This window comes from Dipodomys ordii, unplaced genomic scaffold (assembly GCF_000151885.1).
Source record: "Dipodomys ordii isolate 6190 unplaced genomic scaffold, Dord_2.0 Scaffold5, whole genome shotgun sequence".
Taxonomy (NCBI): domain Eukaryota; kingdom Metazoa; phylum Chordata; class Mammalia; order Rodentia; family Heteromyidae; genus Dipodomys; species Dipodomys ordii.
The window spans coordinates 20,602,910-20,615,725 of record NW_012267221.1 but is presented as its reverse complement, the minus strand read 5'-3'; the positions used below and the strand labels follow the sequence as shown (position 1 = coordinate 20,615,725).

The following is a 12,816-nucleotide window of genomic DNA, read 5'->3' as shown; positions in this document are numbered from 1 at the left end:
CCCTCTATTTAATTGGGAGTCACAATTCATACTATACAAAATGGATTTAAGTATCAAATGTATGAAATTTCTTTTACTAATTACCTATTTTTAATGTGTATTAGAAGATCTTAAGATAAAATAAACCTCATTACCTAATAATCATGATTAGGATAACGTAACATTTTATAAGAAAATACTAAAAATACTACACATGTAATAGAGATGGTATTTATATCTAGCAAAAATCTTCTGAAACATGATCTGACAATAATAATTTTAGAAACTATTGCCTTAACAGTGTCTCTTTCAAATGTTCAGTTGTTTGGGCTTTTTTCTTTTCCTCCTCTAATTCTCTCTAGCAAATTCTGCATATTTGAAGACCTGGAAAGAAACTTAAGCTAATTTGAACTTAACAGAAACTGTTCAATAATATCCCATTGTGAACTCCACAAAATTCACATGTTTAAACTTTGCTTTGATGCTTTAGCCAACACAGCACAAACTATGTATAATATATGAATGCACATTTAATTCTCATTTACATAATGTAGGGTCAAGAAGCACACTACTGTTTCTCTACACATTTGTAACTTCAGCAAAAATGAAAAGTAAAATATATCCTCACCTATTTCTCACTCTTGTCAGGCATATCACCTAGGGAAAAAACCTAGAAAATCAACTATTTATCGAAAAAGTTCCTATGTATTTAAACAGATTCAAATTCTAAGTGCTATTAGAATCCTATGTAGACTTTAAATTGTCTCCAGTTAAAAACTGGATAGTAGATGGGTGCCAGTGGCTCACACCTATAATCCTAGCTACTCAGGAGGCTGAGATCTGAGGATCCCAGTTCAAAGCCAGCCCAGGCAAAAAGACCGTGATACTTTTATCTCCAATAAACTACTCAGAAAAAGCCAGAAATGACGCTCTGGCTCAAGTGGTAGAGAGCTAGCCTTGAGCAAAAGAAGCTCAGGGACAGCATCTAGGTCCAGATAAGCCTCAAGACCAGCAAATTAAAAAAAAAACTGGATAATGAATTAAAGAAAATAAAAAACTTGTCAAACCAAGGCTCAATATAAGAACTATAAACACAAGCTGAAAGTGGGCACCAGGGACTCACACATATAATCCTAGGTACTCAGAAAGCTGAAATCTGAGAACTGTGGTTCAAAGATAGCCTAGAAAAGGAAAGTCTATGAGACTCTTTACCTCCAATTAATCATCAAAAAGCTGGCAGTGGAGCTATGGTTCAAATGGTAGAGTACTAATCTTGAGCAAAAAAAAAAGTTCAGAGATAGTTCCCAGACCCTGAGTTCAAGCCCCAGAACTGGCACAAAAAATAAAAAATAAAACTTTTAATGTTCTTAAATACTCTTTTGTTCTATAATTTATTCACTTATGATCAAGTGTACAAGTAAGACTTCATATCTAAAGTTCCTTTTATAATTTAGAGCCAACTAAGAAGGCTTATTGTAACATAAAACCAAATTTATAAATAAATGGAAGCAATATCACTAGTTACCTTAAAGATATAAATTTATAAAACAAGAACAGAAGAAAACAAAACTAAATGAATAAAAAGCAAACATCTTCAGAGACTGATTTTTGGAGGAACATATTTATGTATGTAAACATACCTTTGGGAGTATACATGCCTTGTTGCATAGAACCTCCAGGTTCAAAAACAGGAGCCTTAAAATCAGCTACTGCTGATAAAACTGATTCAAAGCTGTAACTACCTGGAATAATGCCACTTTTGGGATTAGGATTTTCTGGAATATGATGCATATGTCAAGAAAAAAAATTAATGACTAAAATCCAGCTTCATAGCCCAAAGAGTATAGTTTATTTTACTGAAACAGGGAATTGGCTGTAATGTATAAACTTGGCCACAAGAGGGCTACATAACAGTTCAATACCAACCTGGTGTCTTCTTTCTCAGTATTTTAAATCTAAGAGCCAATAAATAAACTTTATGATTAAGTAGTCTCATATATTTTCTCCCAAACAAACTCATCAAATTTGAGAAAATGAAAGGAATTTTAATTGATTCTCATTTTTGCCATTTTGTAAATAATAATGTATTTCCTCAGAAAAAATATATACTAAAAATAAGCCAACATTTTTGACTAAACATTTTACTTTTCCAAAAACACAAAACTTTTCAAAAGAAAACATGGTAAGCAATGTAAGTAAAAATATGAAGAAGCATACCACAAAGATTTTCTGTCTATTATTACATAGTCTATACTTGAAAGATAAAAAGAACACTTTTGTTCTGTTATAGACAGAATAAAATTGATACCACTTATGTAAACCTTGAAAAGTGTCCAACAATAATTCTAATAGAAGTCAGTTCACATAATCAAATTTTTATAGCCAATTCTTCCAAATGCATAAGAAACTTACATAAGAAACATACATAAGAAACTTAGTCAAATGTTTTCATTTATGCCAGTATTAGAGCTTGAATTCAAGGCCTCCTGCATTTGCTTAGCTTTTTTGCTAAAGACTGACACTCTACCAGTGAGCCACATCTCCACTACTGTATTTTTTGTTGTTGTTGTTTTGTCAGTCATGGGGCTTGAATGCTGGGCCTGGGTGCTGTCCTTGAGCTATTCAGCTCAAGGCCAGTGCTCTGTCACTTAAGTCACAGCACCACTTCTGGTTTTCTGATGCTTAATTGGAAATATAGAGTCTCCAAGACTGTCCACCTAGGCTAGCTTTGAACCATGATCCTCAGATCTCAGCCTCCTGAGTAGCTAGGATTACAGGTGTGAACCACAGGTGCCCAGCTTACTGTTTTTTTGTTAGTTAACTGAAGATAAGTCTCTCAGATTTGTCTAAGGTTACAAGTGTAAGCCACTCGCACCCAGCTCAAAATAACATTATGTTTATCTAAAATCTTTATTAACTAAGGCATCCACTGCACGTTCAGTTGTTTTATCAGTCCTATACAAAGAACATTTCTAGTTTGTAGACAGTAATCTGAAAACTTAAAAATTCTTTAAGATTGAATTCTAACAAATCTTCATTCTTACAAATGCTTAAATCCTTAATAAGAGTAATTATAAGGTAGGCCTTTAACTATTAGCCATAAATTCTAGCTTAGATATATATAAAAAGGAGACCTGACTACCTTTAATAAAATGTTCACTTTCATATACACAGAAACACAGATAGATATACACACACTTACTTTTAATCTATGAAAATCCTTTTTTTAGTTCTTATTACTAACAGCAAATTAAACTTTTAAAAGGATATAAGGTCCAGCAATGAGCTATGTGTCCTGTCATTCATACACAGCTGGGCTACCATCTCTGCCCTGAGAATCTCATCATCTGACATTCCTAAAATTATTAAAAATGGAATTAATCAGTCTGGGTATAAATGATTTTATTATGTTAATTTATCTAATACAGAATGCTTCAAATTAAAGACAAAAGAATGTCATGCCTTAAATTTAAATGTATTGTACTACCTTAAGCAAGAGATTTTTCAAAAGCTATTCTCAAAGTTTTACCAACTTTGAAACATGCCAACAATTTGCAATTATGTTTAAATATATCCACATCCTTTCCTATTTTCATAAGTCAGTTACTAACAAAGGGGTAGAGGAAGATAGGAAGAACAGTTAATACTTAAGTATCTGTACTAGTGGTTTACCTAAATGTAAACGAAGACTCAAAAGAATCACAAGAAATGTAAGAGCGCCTTCCAGCATTGATCTCTCATGCTCTGCATCAAGTACTGTATTTTGATGTTGTGAAGCCATTGTCAATAAATCTACCACCTTAAATCTATAAGAAACATTTGAGACAAATTACAACAAAATTTTAAAACAAATACTTCCTAATACCTGTGTTCATAAATATATGCTTACCTTTCAAAGACAGATGATATAAAATAATCTGGGTCAAGTCTAGACGCACAAACCTTCAAAAACAAAAGAAAAATAACTTTCTCCATATGCAGTTTTATTTCTTAATCATGTTCATCTCTTTTTCTATACCTTATTACATTTTGACATGTTGGGGATCAAACAGACACAGAGAGGAAGTTAGAGACAAGTAAAAAATATAAATTATTAATAGCAATAGTTAATTCCCAAAAGCAAATTTTAAAAAGGATGGGGAGGAACTGAAAATGTGGCTTAGTAGTAGAGAGCTTGCCTAGCATGTGTGAAGCCCTAGGTTCCTTTCTGCAGTACCACATAAAAAGAAAAAGCCAGAAGTAGAGTTGTGGCTCAAGTGGTAGAGTGCTAGCCTTGGGCAAAAGAAGCTCGGGAACAGCACCCAGGTCCTGAGTTCAAGCCCTAGAACTGCGCCCCCCCCCAAAAGAAAACTTACCTGAAAACAAAATCTTTCATGTAAGTCAATACCCCTTTATCTAATTCTCACACACCAACCCAGCATTTTCTCTGCACAGGACCAAGTTAGGCAAACAGGCACAGATCTTGTACCACAAAGCATATTCATACTAGCTAGTCCTAATCTGCTTCCCCTGTGTTGCTTTGCTTTTCCTGAAGAAACCTTACCCTACCCTCCTCCTCTAAGAAATCAATGAGCATTTTTCATTCTTATTTCTTCCAAACCACCTCCCCCCCACACACACAAAGATTACATAATATGCCTAAAGAAACCCAAGGAATAAGCATCAAATAAAGCTAATTGTTCTCCTGGCTCCTGGTTCCTGACAATAACCTGATGCTCCTCTCATGGCCAATATGATATAGCCTATACTATTCCCGTGGGAAATGTATATGACAGCTGGGGCCTGGTGGCTCATGCCTGTAATCCTATCTACTCAGGAGGCTGAGATCTGAGGATCATGGTGCAAAGCCAGCCCAAGCAGGAAAGGCCATGAGCCTCTTATCTCCAATAAACGACCAGAAACCTGAAGTGAAGTGGCACTGTGGCTCAAGTGGTACAGCACTAGCCCTGAGCTGAACAACTGAGGGACAGCACCCAGGCCCAAAGTTCAAGCCCCACAACTGACCAAAAAAAAAAAAAAAAAAAAGGAAATATATATGACAAATTATTCTTTCAATGATCTGACCTCTCCAAGTCACCCTCAGTCATCTCTATAAAGTAAAATTAAGTACATGCAATTCTTAAGTACATCATCTGCATTATTAAGCTGGCTTACCTGCAATAGGTAGATGTCGGGATCAATCATGGAATTACAGAAATGAGACTGGACATAAGTCATGGCTTGTCCTTTGATTTGCAGACCATTTCTTACCCACATATTGCTATGGATTTCAGCAAGACTTGCCTAATAAAATAAAGTAATTAGCAAATAAATCATCTAAATATAGTATTTCTAAAACTGCATATTAGAAAGCCCGGCACCGGTGGCTCATGCCTGTAATCCTAGTTACTCAGGAGGCTGAGATCTGAGGATCACAGTTCAAAGCTAGCCCCAGCAGGAAAATCTGTGAGACTCATCTCCAATAAACCACTAGAAAACTGGAAGTGGCAGTATGGCTCAAATGGTAGAGCGCTCGCCTTTAGCTGAAGAGCACAGGGACAGTGCCAAAGCCCAGAGTTAGCCCCATGACTGACAAAAAAATGCATAATAGACAATCATTTTTATGTATTTTATGACTTATTCATATTATGAGCCTGATGTCTTACCCAACATTAAGGTACATACTATTTTTTAGTTGCTCGTTTACCTTTTTTTTTTTTTTGGCCAGTTGTAGAACTTGAACTCAAGGCCTGGGTGCTGTCCTGAGCCTCTTTCACTCAAAGCTAGTGCTTTCCCACTTTGAGCCACAGCTCTACTTTTAGTTTTCTGGTGGTAAATTAGAGATTACAATCTCAACTTTTCTACCCTGGCTGGCTTTGAACCATGATTCTCAGATCTCAACTGAGTAGCTAGGATTACAGGCATGAGCCACCAGTGCGCAGCTTTATTTTTATTTTTTTTTAATGGTACTAGAATTTTAACCCAAGGCCTTGTGATTGCTACAGAGTCATTCTAACATTTGAGCAATGTTCCCAGACCTGTTTGTTATTTCTGACATACAGTATCAGATTCTCAAAGGTCAGACTAGTTTTGAACTCATGATCTTCCAGCCTCAGCCAGGGATTAAAGGTATTTAGAATGACCCAGCCTATTACTAATTTTTTGAATGGGGCAGGGGCAGTCCTGGAGCTTGAAGTTTGAGCCTAGGCAAGCATTCTACCACTTGAGCCACAGTGCCATTTCCAGCTTTTTGAGTAATTAATGGAGATGAGACTAAAGGGCTTTCTTATCCAGGCTGTATTCAAACTGTAATCCTCAGCATGAGCCACCAGCACCCAGCGTGTTAAATTTTTTTAATTGCTACCTTTTTGGGAATTTATACATGAGTTCATTTCTAATATTTGCCTCTGGATATATTTGTAATCATTTTACTGAAATCTTTCTAAGAAATCAATGGGCATTTTTCATTCTTATTTCTCCCAAACCACCTCCCCCACAAAAAAAAAATTACATATTATGTTAAAGAAACCCAAGAAATAAGCACAAAATAAAGCTAATTATGCAGGCAATGAATTCAATCTACAGCTTTAATGTAACTTATTCAACCTCCAATCTAAATAACTCATTTTCCAAATAACGAAAAGTGAAAAGAAAATCCAATTCAAATAAATCTTCTTACTGTATTAATATTTAATTCTTCATATTTTATGCCCATTATCAACTAAAACTAAACACTCCGATATTGATTTGGGGGGGGGGGTGTGGGGTCCGGTCATGGGGCCTTAACTCTGGGCCTGGGTGCTGTCCCTCAGCTTTTCAGCTCAAGGCCAGCGCTTTACCACTTGAGCCACAGCGCCACTTCCAGCTTTTTTCTTTTTTCTTTTGTGGTACTGAGGAATCAAACCCAGGGCCTCAGGCATGCAAGGCAAGCGCTCTACCACTGAGCTACCTTCCCAGCCTGTCCGATATTGATTTTTTTTTACTTGACCGCAATCCCTAGTTTTGAAGTTCAAAAATAGTTAACAATCTAAAATTGCCAGGAAAAATTAATTGAAATGTAAATTTTTTAAAATTTTTTTTGTTGGTCATGGGGCCTGAACTCTGGGCCTGGGCACTGTCCCTCAGCTGTTCAGCTCAAGGCTAGCACTCTACCACTTGAGCCACAGCTCCACTTCTGGCTTTTTCTGCTTATGTGGTACTGAGGAATCAAACCCAGGGCCTCATGCATGCAAGGCAAGCACTATACCACGGAGCCACCTTCCCAGCCCATACATCTTTTTTTTAAAGGTTCTCAAGTCATGCTTTAATTACTATAGAACACCCCACCGTGCTAGGGTGGGAGACCCTAAAAGATCTTGTGCATTGGCCAAGAATCAAACTCCAGCTTCTCAGGTAGCAACTGGAAATCCTGTCACTGACCCACCAATGCTACAATGTAAATCTTTCTAATGTATTTAGAAGGCTGGCCAACAAAATCACACTATAAGAACTAATGTGTCAGCACTTATTCAAGCTAATGCTTTTCTTTCAATAGGACAAAGAAATTGAGAACCAAAGAATTATGTAAAAATGTAAAAAATAAAAGTATGTAAACAATAAAATTTTGGTAATACTAAGACTAGAAACTATTGAGTTTTCAAACTCCTTAAGTAGCATTAAAGCTGTTCGAACTTCTCTATAAGTTACAAAGTCTAGTAAAGAAGTCCTGGGGGACTGGGTGATATAATCAGAAGGCTAAAATCTGGAGGACTATAGTTTGAAGACAGCCTAGAAAGAAAAGTCTTCAAAACTGTTTAAAATAACTAGCAAAAAGCCAGGCTCGGCAGAGTGCCAGTGGCTCAAGCTGTAATCCTAGCTCCTCAGGAGGCTGCAATCTGAAGATCAAGGTTCAAAGTCCATTAGGGCAGGAAAGTCCATGACAATCTTATCTCCAATTTACCAACAAAAAGCCAAAAATAGAACTATGGTTTAAGTGGTAGAGTTCTAGCCTTGAGCTAAAAAGCTAAGGGAGCCCAGCAATAGTGGCTCATACCTCTAATCTTAGCTACTTACTAGGCTGAGATCTGAGGATAGTGGTTCAAAGCCAGCCTGGGCAGGAAAGTCTGTGAAACTCTTATCTCCAAATAACCACCAGAAAACTGGAAATGGAGAAGTGGCTCAAAGTGGTAGAGTGCTAGCCTGGAGCAAAAGGGCTGAGGGACAGCACCCAGGACCTGAGTTCAGTCACCAAAAACAAGTTCAAATTCTCCTACTGGCAAATGAAAAAAAAAATCCTGAAGGAAATTAAATATTATAAAACAAACAAAAATATCTGATTATAATCTGGGGGGAAAATCAAAAAACTTTCAACTTCTTTTAAATATTCAAACATTTTAGGCATACTAACAATGATTTTTAAAAAAACACAAAATAAGGAAAGAATCATTTAACCATGGCATCCAATTCAAAAGAATTTTTTAGTAATGAATACGTACTTGAATTTGGAGTGGGTGAATCATTAGTTTCATTAACATTTCCTGATCTGGTAAAACAGAATCCAAATCTAGTTCTTGACATTTCACAGCCTAAAAATTATGATTGAAAAAAGTTAGTAATTCAACATTTGTTCCAAAATTAAAAAACAAATACAATCCTTTAATGATAATCATACCTTACTCAAGAACATAGCATAGTAACGATGTAGTGGCAGATGAAAAGTAACTTGGTTAGGTGCTGGCTGAAATAAACAAAATCTACAAGTTAAGAATGTTCATCAGAAACTCCAAGAAAGCTTTAAAACTTTAAAATATATATTATGCTGTGCTGGTTTCGATCACTAATACTGCAAATATAGATAGATAGATATACATACATTCACACATACAACACACATGCTTCTTTTCTATCTCAGACCACCTCACTTGAATCTATTCTTACACATTTTTTTTGGGGGGGGGGAGGGTCCGGTCGTGGGGCTGAACTCTGGGCTTGGGCACTGTCCCTCAGCTCTTCAGCTCAAGGCTAGCGCTCTACCACTTGAGCCACAGCGCCACTTCCGGCTTTTTTCTTTTTGCTTATGTGGTGCTGAGGAATCGAACCCAGGGCCTCAGACATGCAAGGCAAGCGCTCTACCACTGAACCACCTTCCCAGCCCCTTCTTACACATTTTTATCCAATCTTAATTTTTTTAACAATACAGCTTTAAATATATATATAACTATTTTTGGGCTGGGAATGTGGCTTAGTGGTAGAGTGCTTGCTTAGCATGCATGAAACCCTAGGTTCACTTCCTTGGTACCACATAAACAGAAAAAGCTGGAAGTGGAGCTATGGTTCAAGTGGTAGAGTGCTAACCTTGAGCAAAAAAAGCAGTTTAGGGACAGTGCCCAGGCCCTGAGTTCAAGCCCCAGGTGTGGCAAAAAAAAAAAAAAATCACTACTTTTTTTATTATCTTTAAGTATAAAGAGATTACTGTTCAACTTGTCAGTTTATGAGTTCAATGCATCTTGATCAATATCACCCCTTTCATCATTCTTCCCCAGCCCTCCCAACCAATAAAAAGAAATCACTGTTGGTAGAATTATTCCATATTTATTTATTTATTTATCCTTCCTGGGGCTTGAACTCCGGGCCTGGGCACCGCCCCTGAACTTCTTTTGCTCAAGGCTAGCACTATACCACTTGAGCCACAGTGCCACTTCTGGCTTTTTCTGTTTATCTAGTACTGAAGCATCAAACACAGGGCTTTATATATGCTAGTCAAATACTCCAACACTAAGCCACATTCCCAACCCAGAGTTATACCAACTTTAAACACCAAGAACAAATTCCTTGAAGCTAGAAATTACATACTCATCTCTGAATCCTCTGAAACATCTAGCACAAACTAACTTTTTTAAACTTAATTAAGCTAAAGCAAATAATCATTATAAAAACAGAATGAATAGATTTCTTTCTATAGAAGTCCATGTGAGATTCAACACGCCCAAGCATCCCAAACATGATAGTAATAATAATTGCAACAAACATTCACTGAGCATTTATTATGCATCGATCACCATGCTGAACAATTTATTCACAAAATTTTAATCCCCGCAACTTTAATCCCCACAAGAACACTCTGGGTTGTAACTATTTGTATTCCCATTATACAAGTAGGGAAACTCAGGTTTAGAAAACTTAAGTAATTTCCTGAAGCTCTAAAGTAGTAGAGATGATGGGTTAGTGTGGACTCCACAGTTATCTTTGGAGTGGTAAAAGAACCTGGCAGCTCTAAACTGATAAAGACATGCAAAGTGACCTGGGATTCTTTCAACAGCTGGGTGACATGCCACTCCAATCATTGTCAAATTTACCCAGTCTCTACAGCAAAACAATATTATTACTTTGACAGACTGGTGAATATTATAAAATTGATGTTCTCATGGATCATGATTTCACTATAAAGCAGCATTGGTTCTTAAAGCTCTCATAAGTGGGGCTGGGAAGGTGGCTCAGTGGTAGAGTGCTTGCCTTGCATGCATTAGGCCCTGGGTTCAATTCCTCAGCACCACATAAGCAGAAAAAAACAGAAGTAGAGCTGTGGCTCAAGTGGTAGAGTGCTAGTCTTGAGCTGAAGAGCTGAGGGACAGTACCCAGGCACAGCATTCAGGTCCCATGACCCACAAAAAAAAAAAAAAAACCTCACAAGTTTAGTAAATACTTCTCCATTAAAAATATTTATCCAGAACATCTGGTACTGTGCTGAAGTGATAACATTCCAGAAGAGTTATATATGAAGTTATACATCACTATCTCTGAAATAATTATCAAAAGGCACACATCCTCTTCAATATGTGATGCTATACAAAATTGTTCTTACAATGAAAGTCTGCCTTCTATAAAAGAAAAAAAAACCCTGACACATTTTAAAACACTAAGGTAAATTGGGTGCCAGTGCCTCACTCCTATAATCTACTCAGGAGACTGAGAATTGAGAATCATAGTTCACAGTCAGCCCAGGCAGGAACATTCCTGTGACTTGCCTCCAATAAACTACTCAAAAAAAGCCAGAAATGTGTGGCTGTGGCTCAAGTAGTAGAGTGCTAGCCTTAAGCAAAAAGAAGCTCAGGGACAGTGCCCAGGCCCAAAGTACAAGCCCCACAACTGGCAAAACAAAACACTGAGAACATTGGTAAGTAACATAAGCTAGTGATATAAATTAGCATAAAAGTTACACCCTGAAATAGGAAGATCTAGCAGAATAGAAGGTAATATACATACATCCAAATTACTAAATATAGATTATGGAAGCCATATTTTTCACTTGTAAAGAAAACTACAATGATGTATATATTGTGTTAGACCTTAAAATATCAATTTAAACTTGTATCTATATAAATTTACAAATATTCATACATACATGCCTAACCTCTGATCACTGTTAGAGTGTGGGGAAGAGTAACACCCCAAAGGCAATGAACACTCCTAGCACCCACTCTTGCTTTGTAAATACTATTTGCCACTAAAAATCACCCTGTATTCTTAGAAAATGACTGATTCCAGAATGGAATGTAGAAACCATACAAAGAGCAACCAACATCTTGTTGGGACATTAAACCAAGAAAGTACTCAAAGAATGAGTACTTAAAGGGGTTCTTAGTCCCCAAGTCTAAAACATCAAATAATAACAGAAATGGATGAAACCCACTGACTAGAACAGAAAGTAAATATCACCACAGTTAAAAATAAATGAATGGCTGGGCACCAGTGGCTCAAACTCACAATCCTAGCTACTCAGTTGGCTGAGATCTGAAAATGGATGTTCAATGTCAGCCGCAGGAAAAGTCTGTGAGACTCCAAATAAACTACTCAGAAAAAGCTAGAAGTGGCACTGTGGTTCAAGTGGTACAGCATTAGCCTTAAGCACAAAGAGGCTTAGAGACAGCACTCAGGCCCTGAGTTCAAACCCAGGCCTGGCAAAAAAAAAAAAAAGAATGAATTGAAAATTGAGTAAGAAAACAAGTTTATTTGCATAGGTTCAAAGTATGCCCTCACAAACATCAAAAGTAACTTTATGATGAAAATGTTTAGTAGACATTACCCTAATCAAGTGATCAAAAAGCAAATCATCCGGACAAAAACAAATCATAAACTAGCAGGAGACAATTAGACTCTAACATCACTTCTAGAATCTTCCTTGAATCTAATCATGAAATAAACCTAAACTGAGGAACAGTCTAATGGCCAAACATTACTGATCCATAATATTCAAAATGTTACTGTCTGAAAAAAGAAAAAAAAACTGAGAAACTGTAGCAAGATGAGACTAAACACATAATAACAAAATGCAATATGAAATCCTTAATAATCAGATTCTCTTGCTATAAAGAATAATTGCTAGAACAAGAGTTCTAAGAATTTGATATAATTATGGTAATGTTTTATGGTTGCATTCTGGTTATATAAGAGAATCTTATTTGTAGCAAGCATGCATTGCAGTGTTTGGGGTTACTGAGGTATCAAGTCAACAGCCTAATTATAAAATGACTCAAGAAAATAAAGTTCTTTGCATTCCTACCTTTGACTATTGAAAAAAAAAATGCTTTTAAAGAAACAACTCAAGGGGCTGGGAAAGTGGCTCATTGGTAGAGTGCTTGCCTTGCATGAATGAGGCCCTGGGTTCAATTCCTCAGCACCCCATTAAGCAGAAAAAGGAGGAAGTGGAGCTGTGGCTCAAATGGTAGAGCACTAGCCTTGAGCTGAAAAGCTGAGGGATAGCTCCCAGGCTCATAATTCAGACCCCATGACCGACAAAAGGAAGGAAGGAAGGGAGGCAGGGAGGAAGGGAGGAAGAGAGGAAGGGAGGAAGGGAGGAAGGGAGGAAGGGAGGAAGGAGAG

At 36.9% G+C, this 12,816-nt stretch overlaps 1 protein-coding gene across 2 annotated transcripts in view; it reads right to left on the bottom strand.

Moving 5' to 3' along the window:
* The window catches only part of Ubr3 (ubiquitin protein ligase E3 component n-recognin 3 (putative)), a 162,347-nt gene that overhangs the window by 91,703 nt on the left and 57,828 nt on the right, over positions 1–12,816 (bottom strand). The window contains exons 10-16 of one of the 2 annotated variants that reach the window (XM_013029068.1): positions 8,609–8,674; positions 8,433–8,522; positions 5,134–5,262; positions 3,869–3,921; positions 3,652–3,785; positions 3,248–3,335; positions 1,620–1,759 (exon numbers count right to left, since the gene is read on the bottom strand). In XM_013029068.1, coding sequence (XP_012884522.1) covers positions 1,620–1,759; positions 3,248–3,335; positions 3,652–3,785; positions 3,869–3,921; positions 5,134–5,262; positions 8,433–8,522; positions 8,609–8,674 — 700 coding nt within the window. Of the gene's footprint in view, positions 1–1,619; positions 1,762–3,247; positions 3,336–3,651; positions 3,786–3,868; positions 3,922–5,133; positions 5,263–8,432; positions 8,523–8,608; positions 8,675–12,816 lie in introns of both variants that reach the window. The other variant, XM_013029061.1, reaches the window with a different exon arrangement.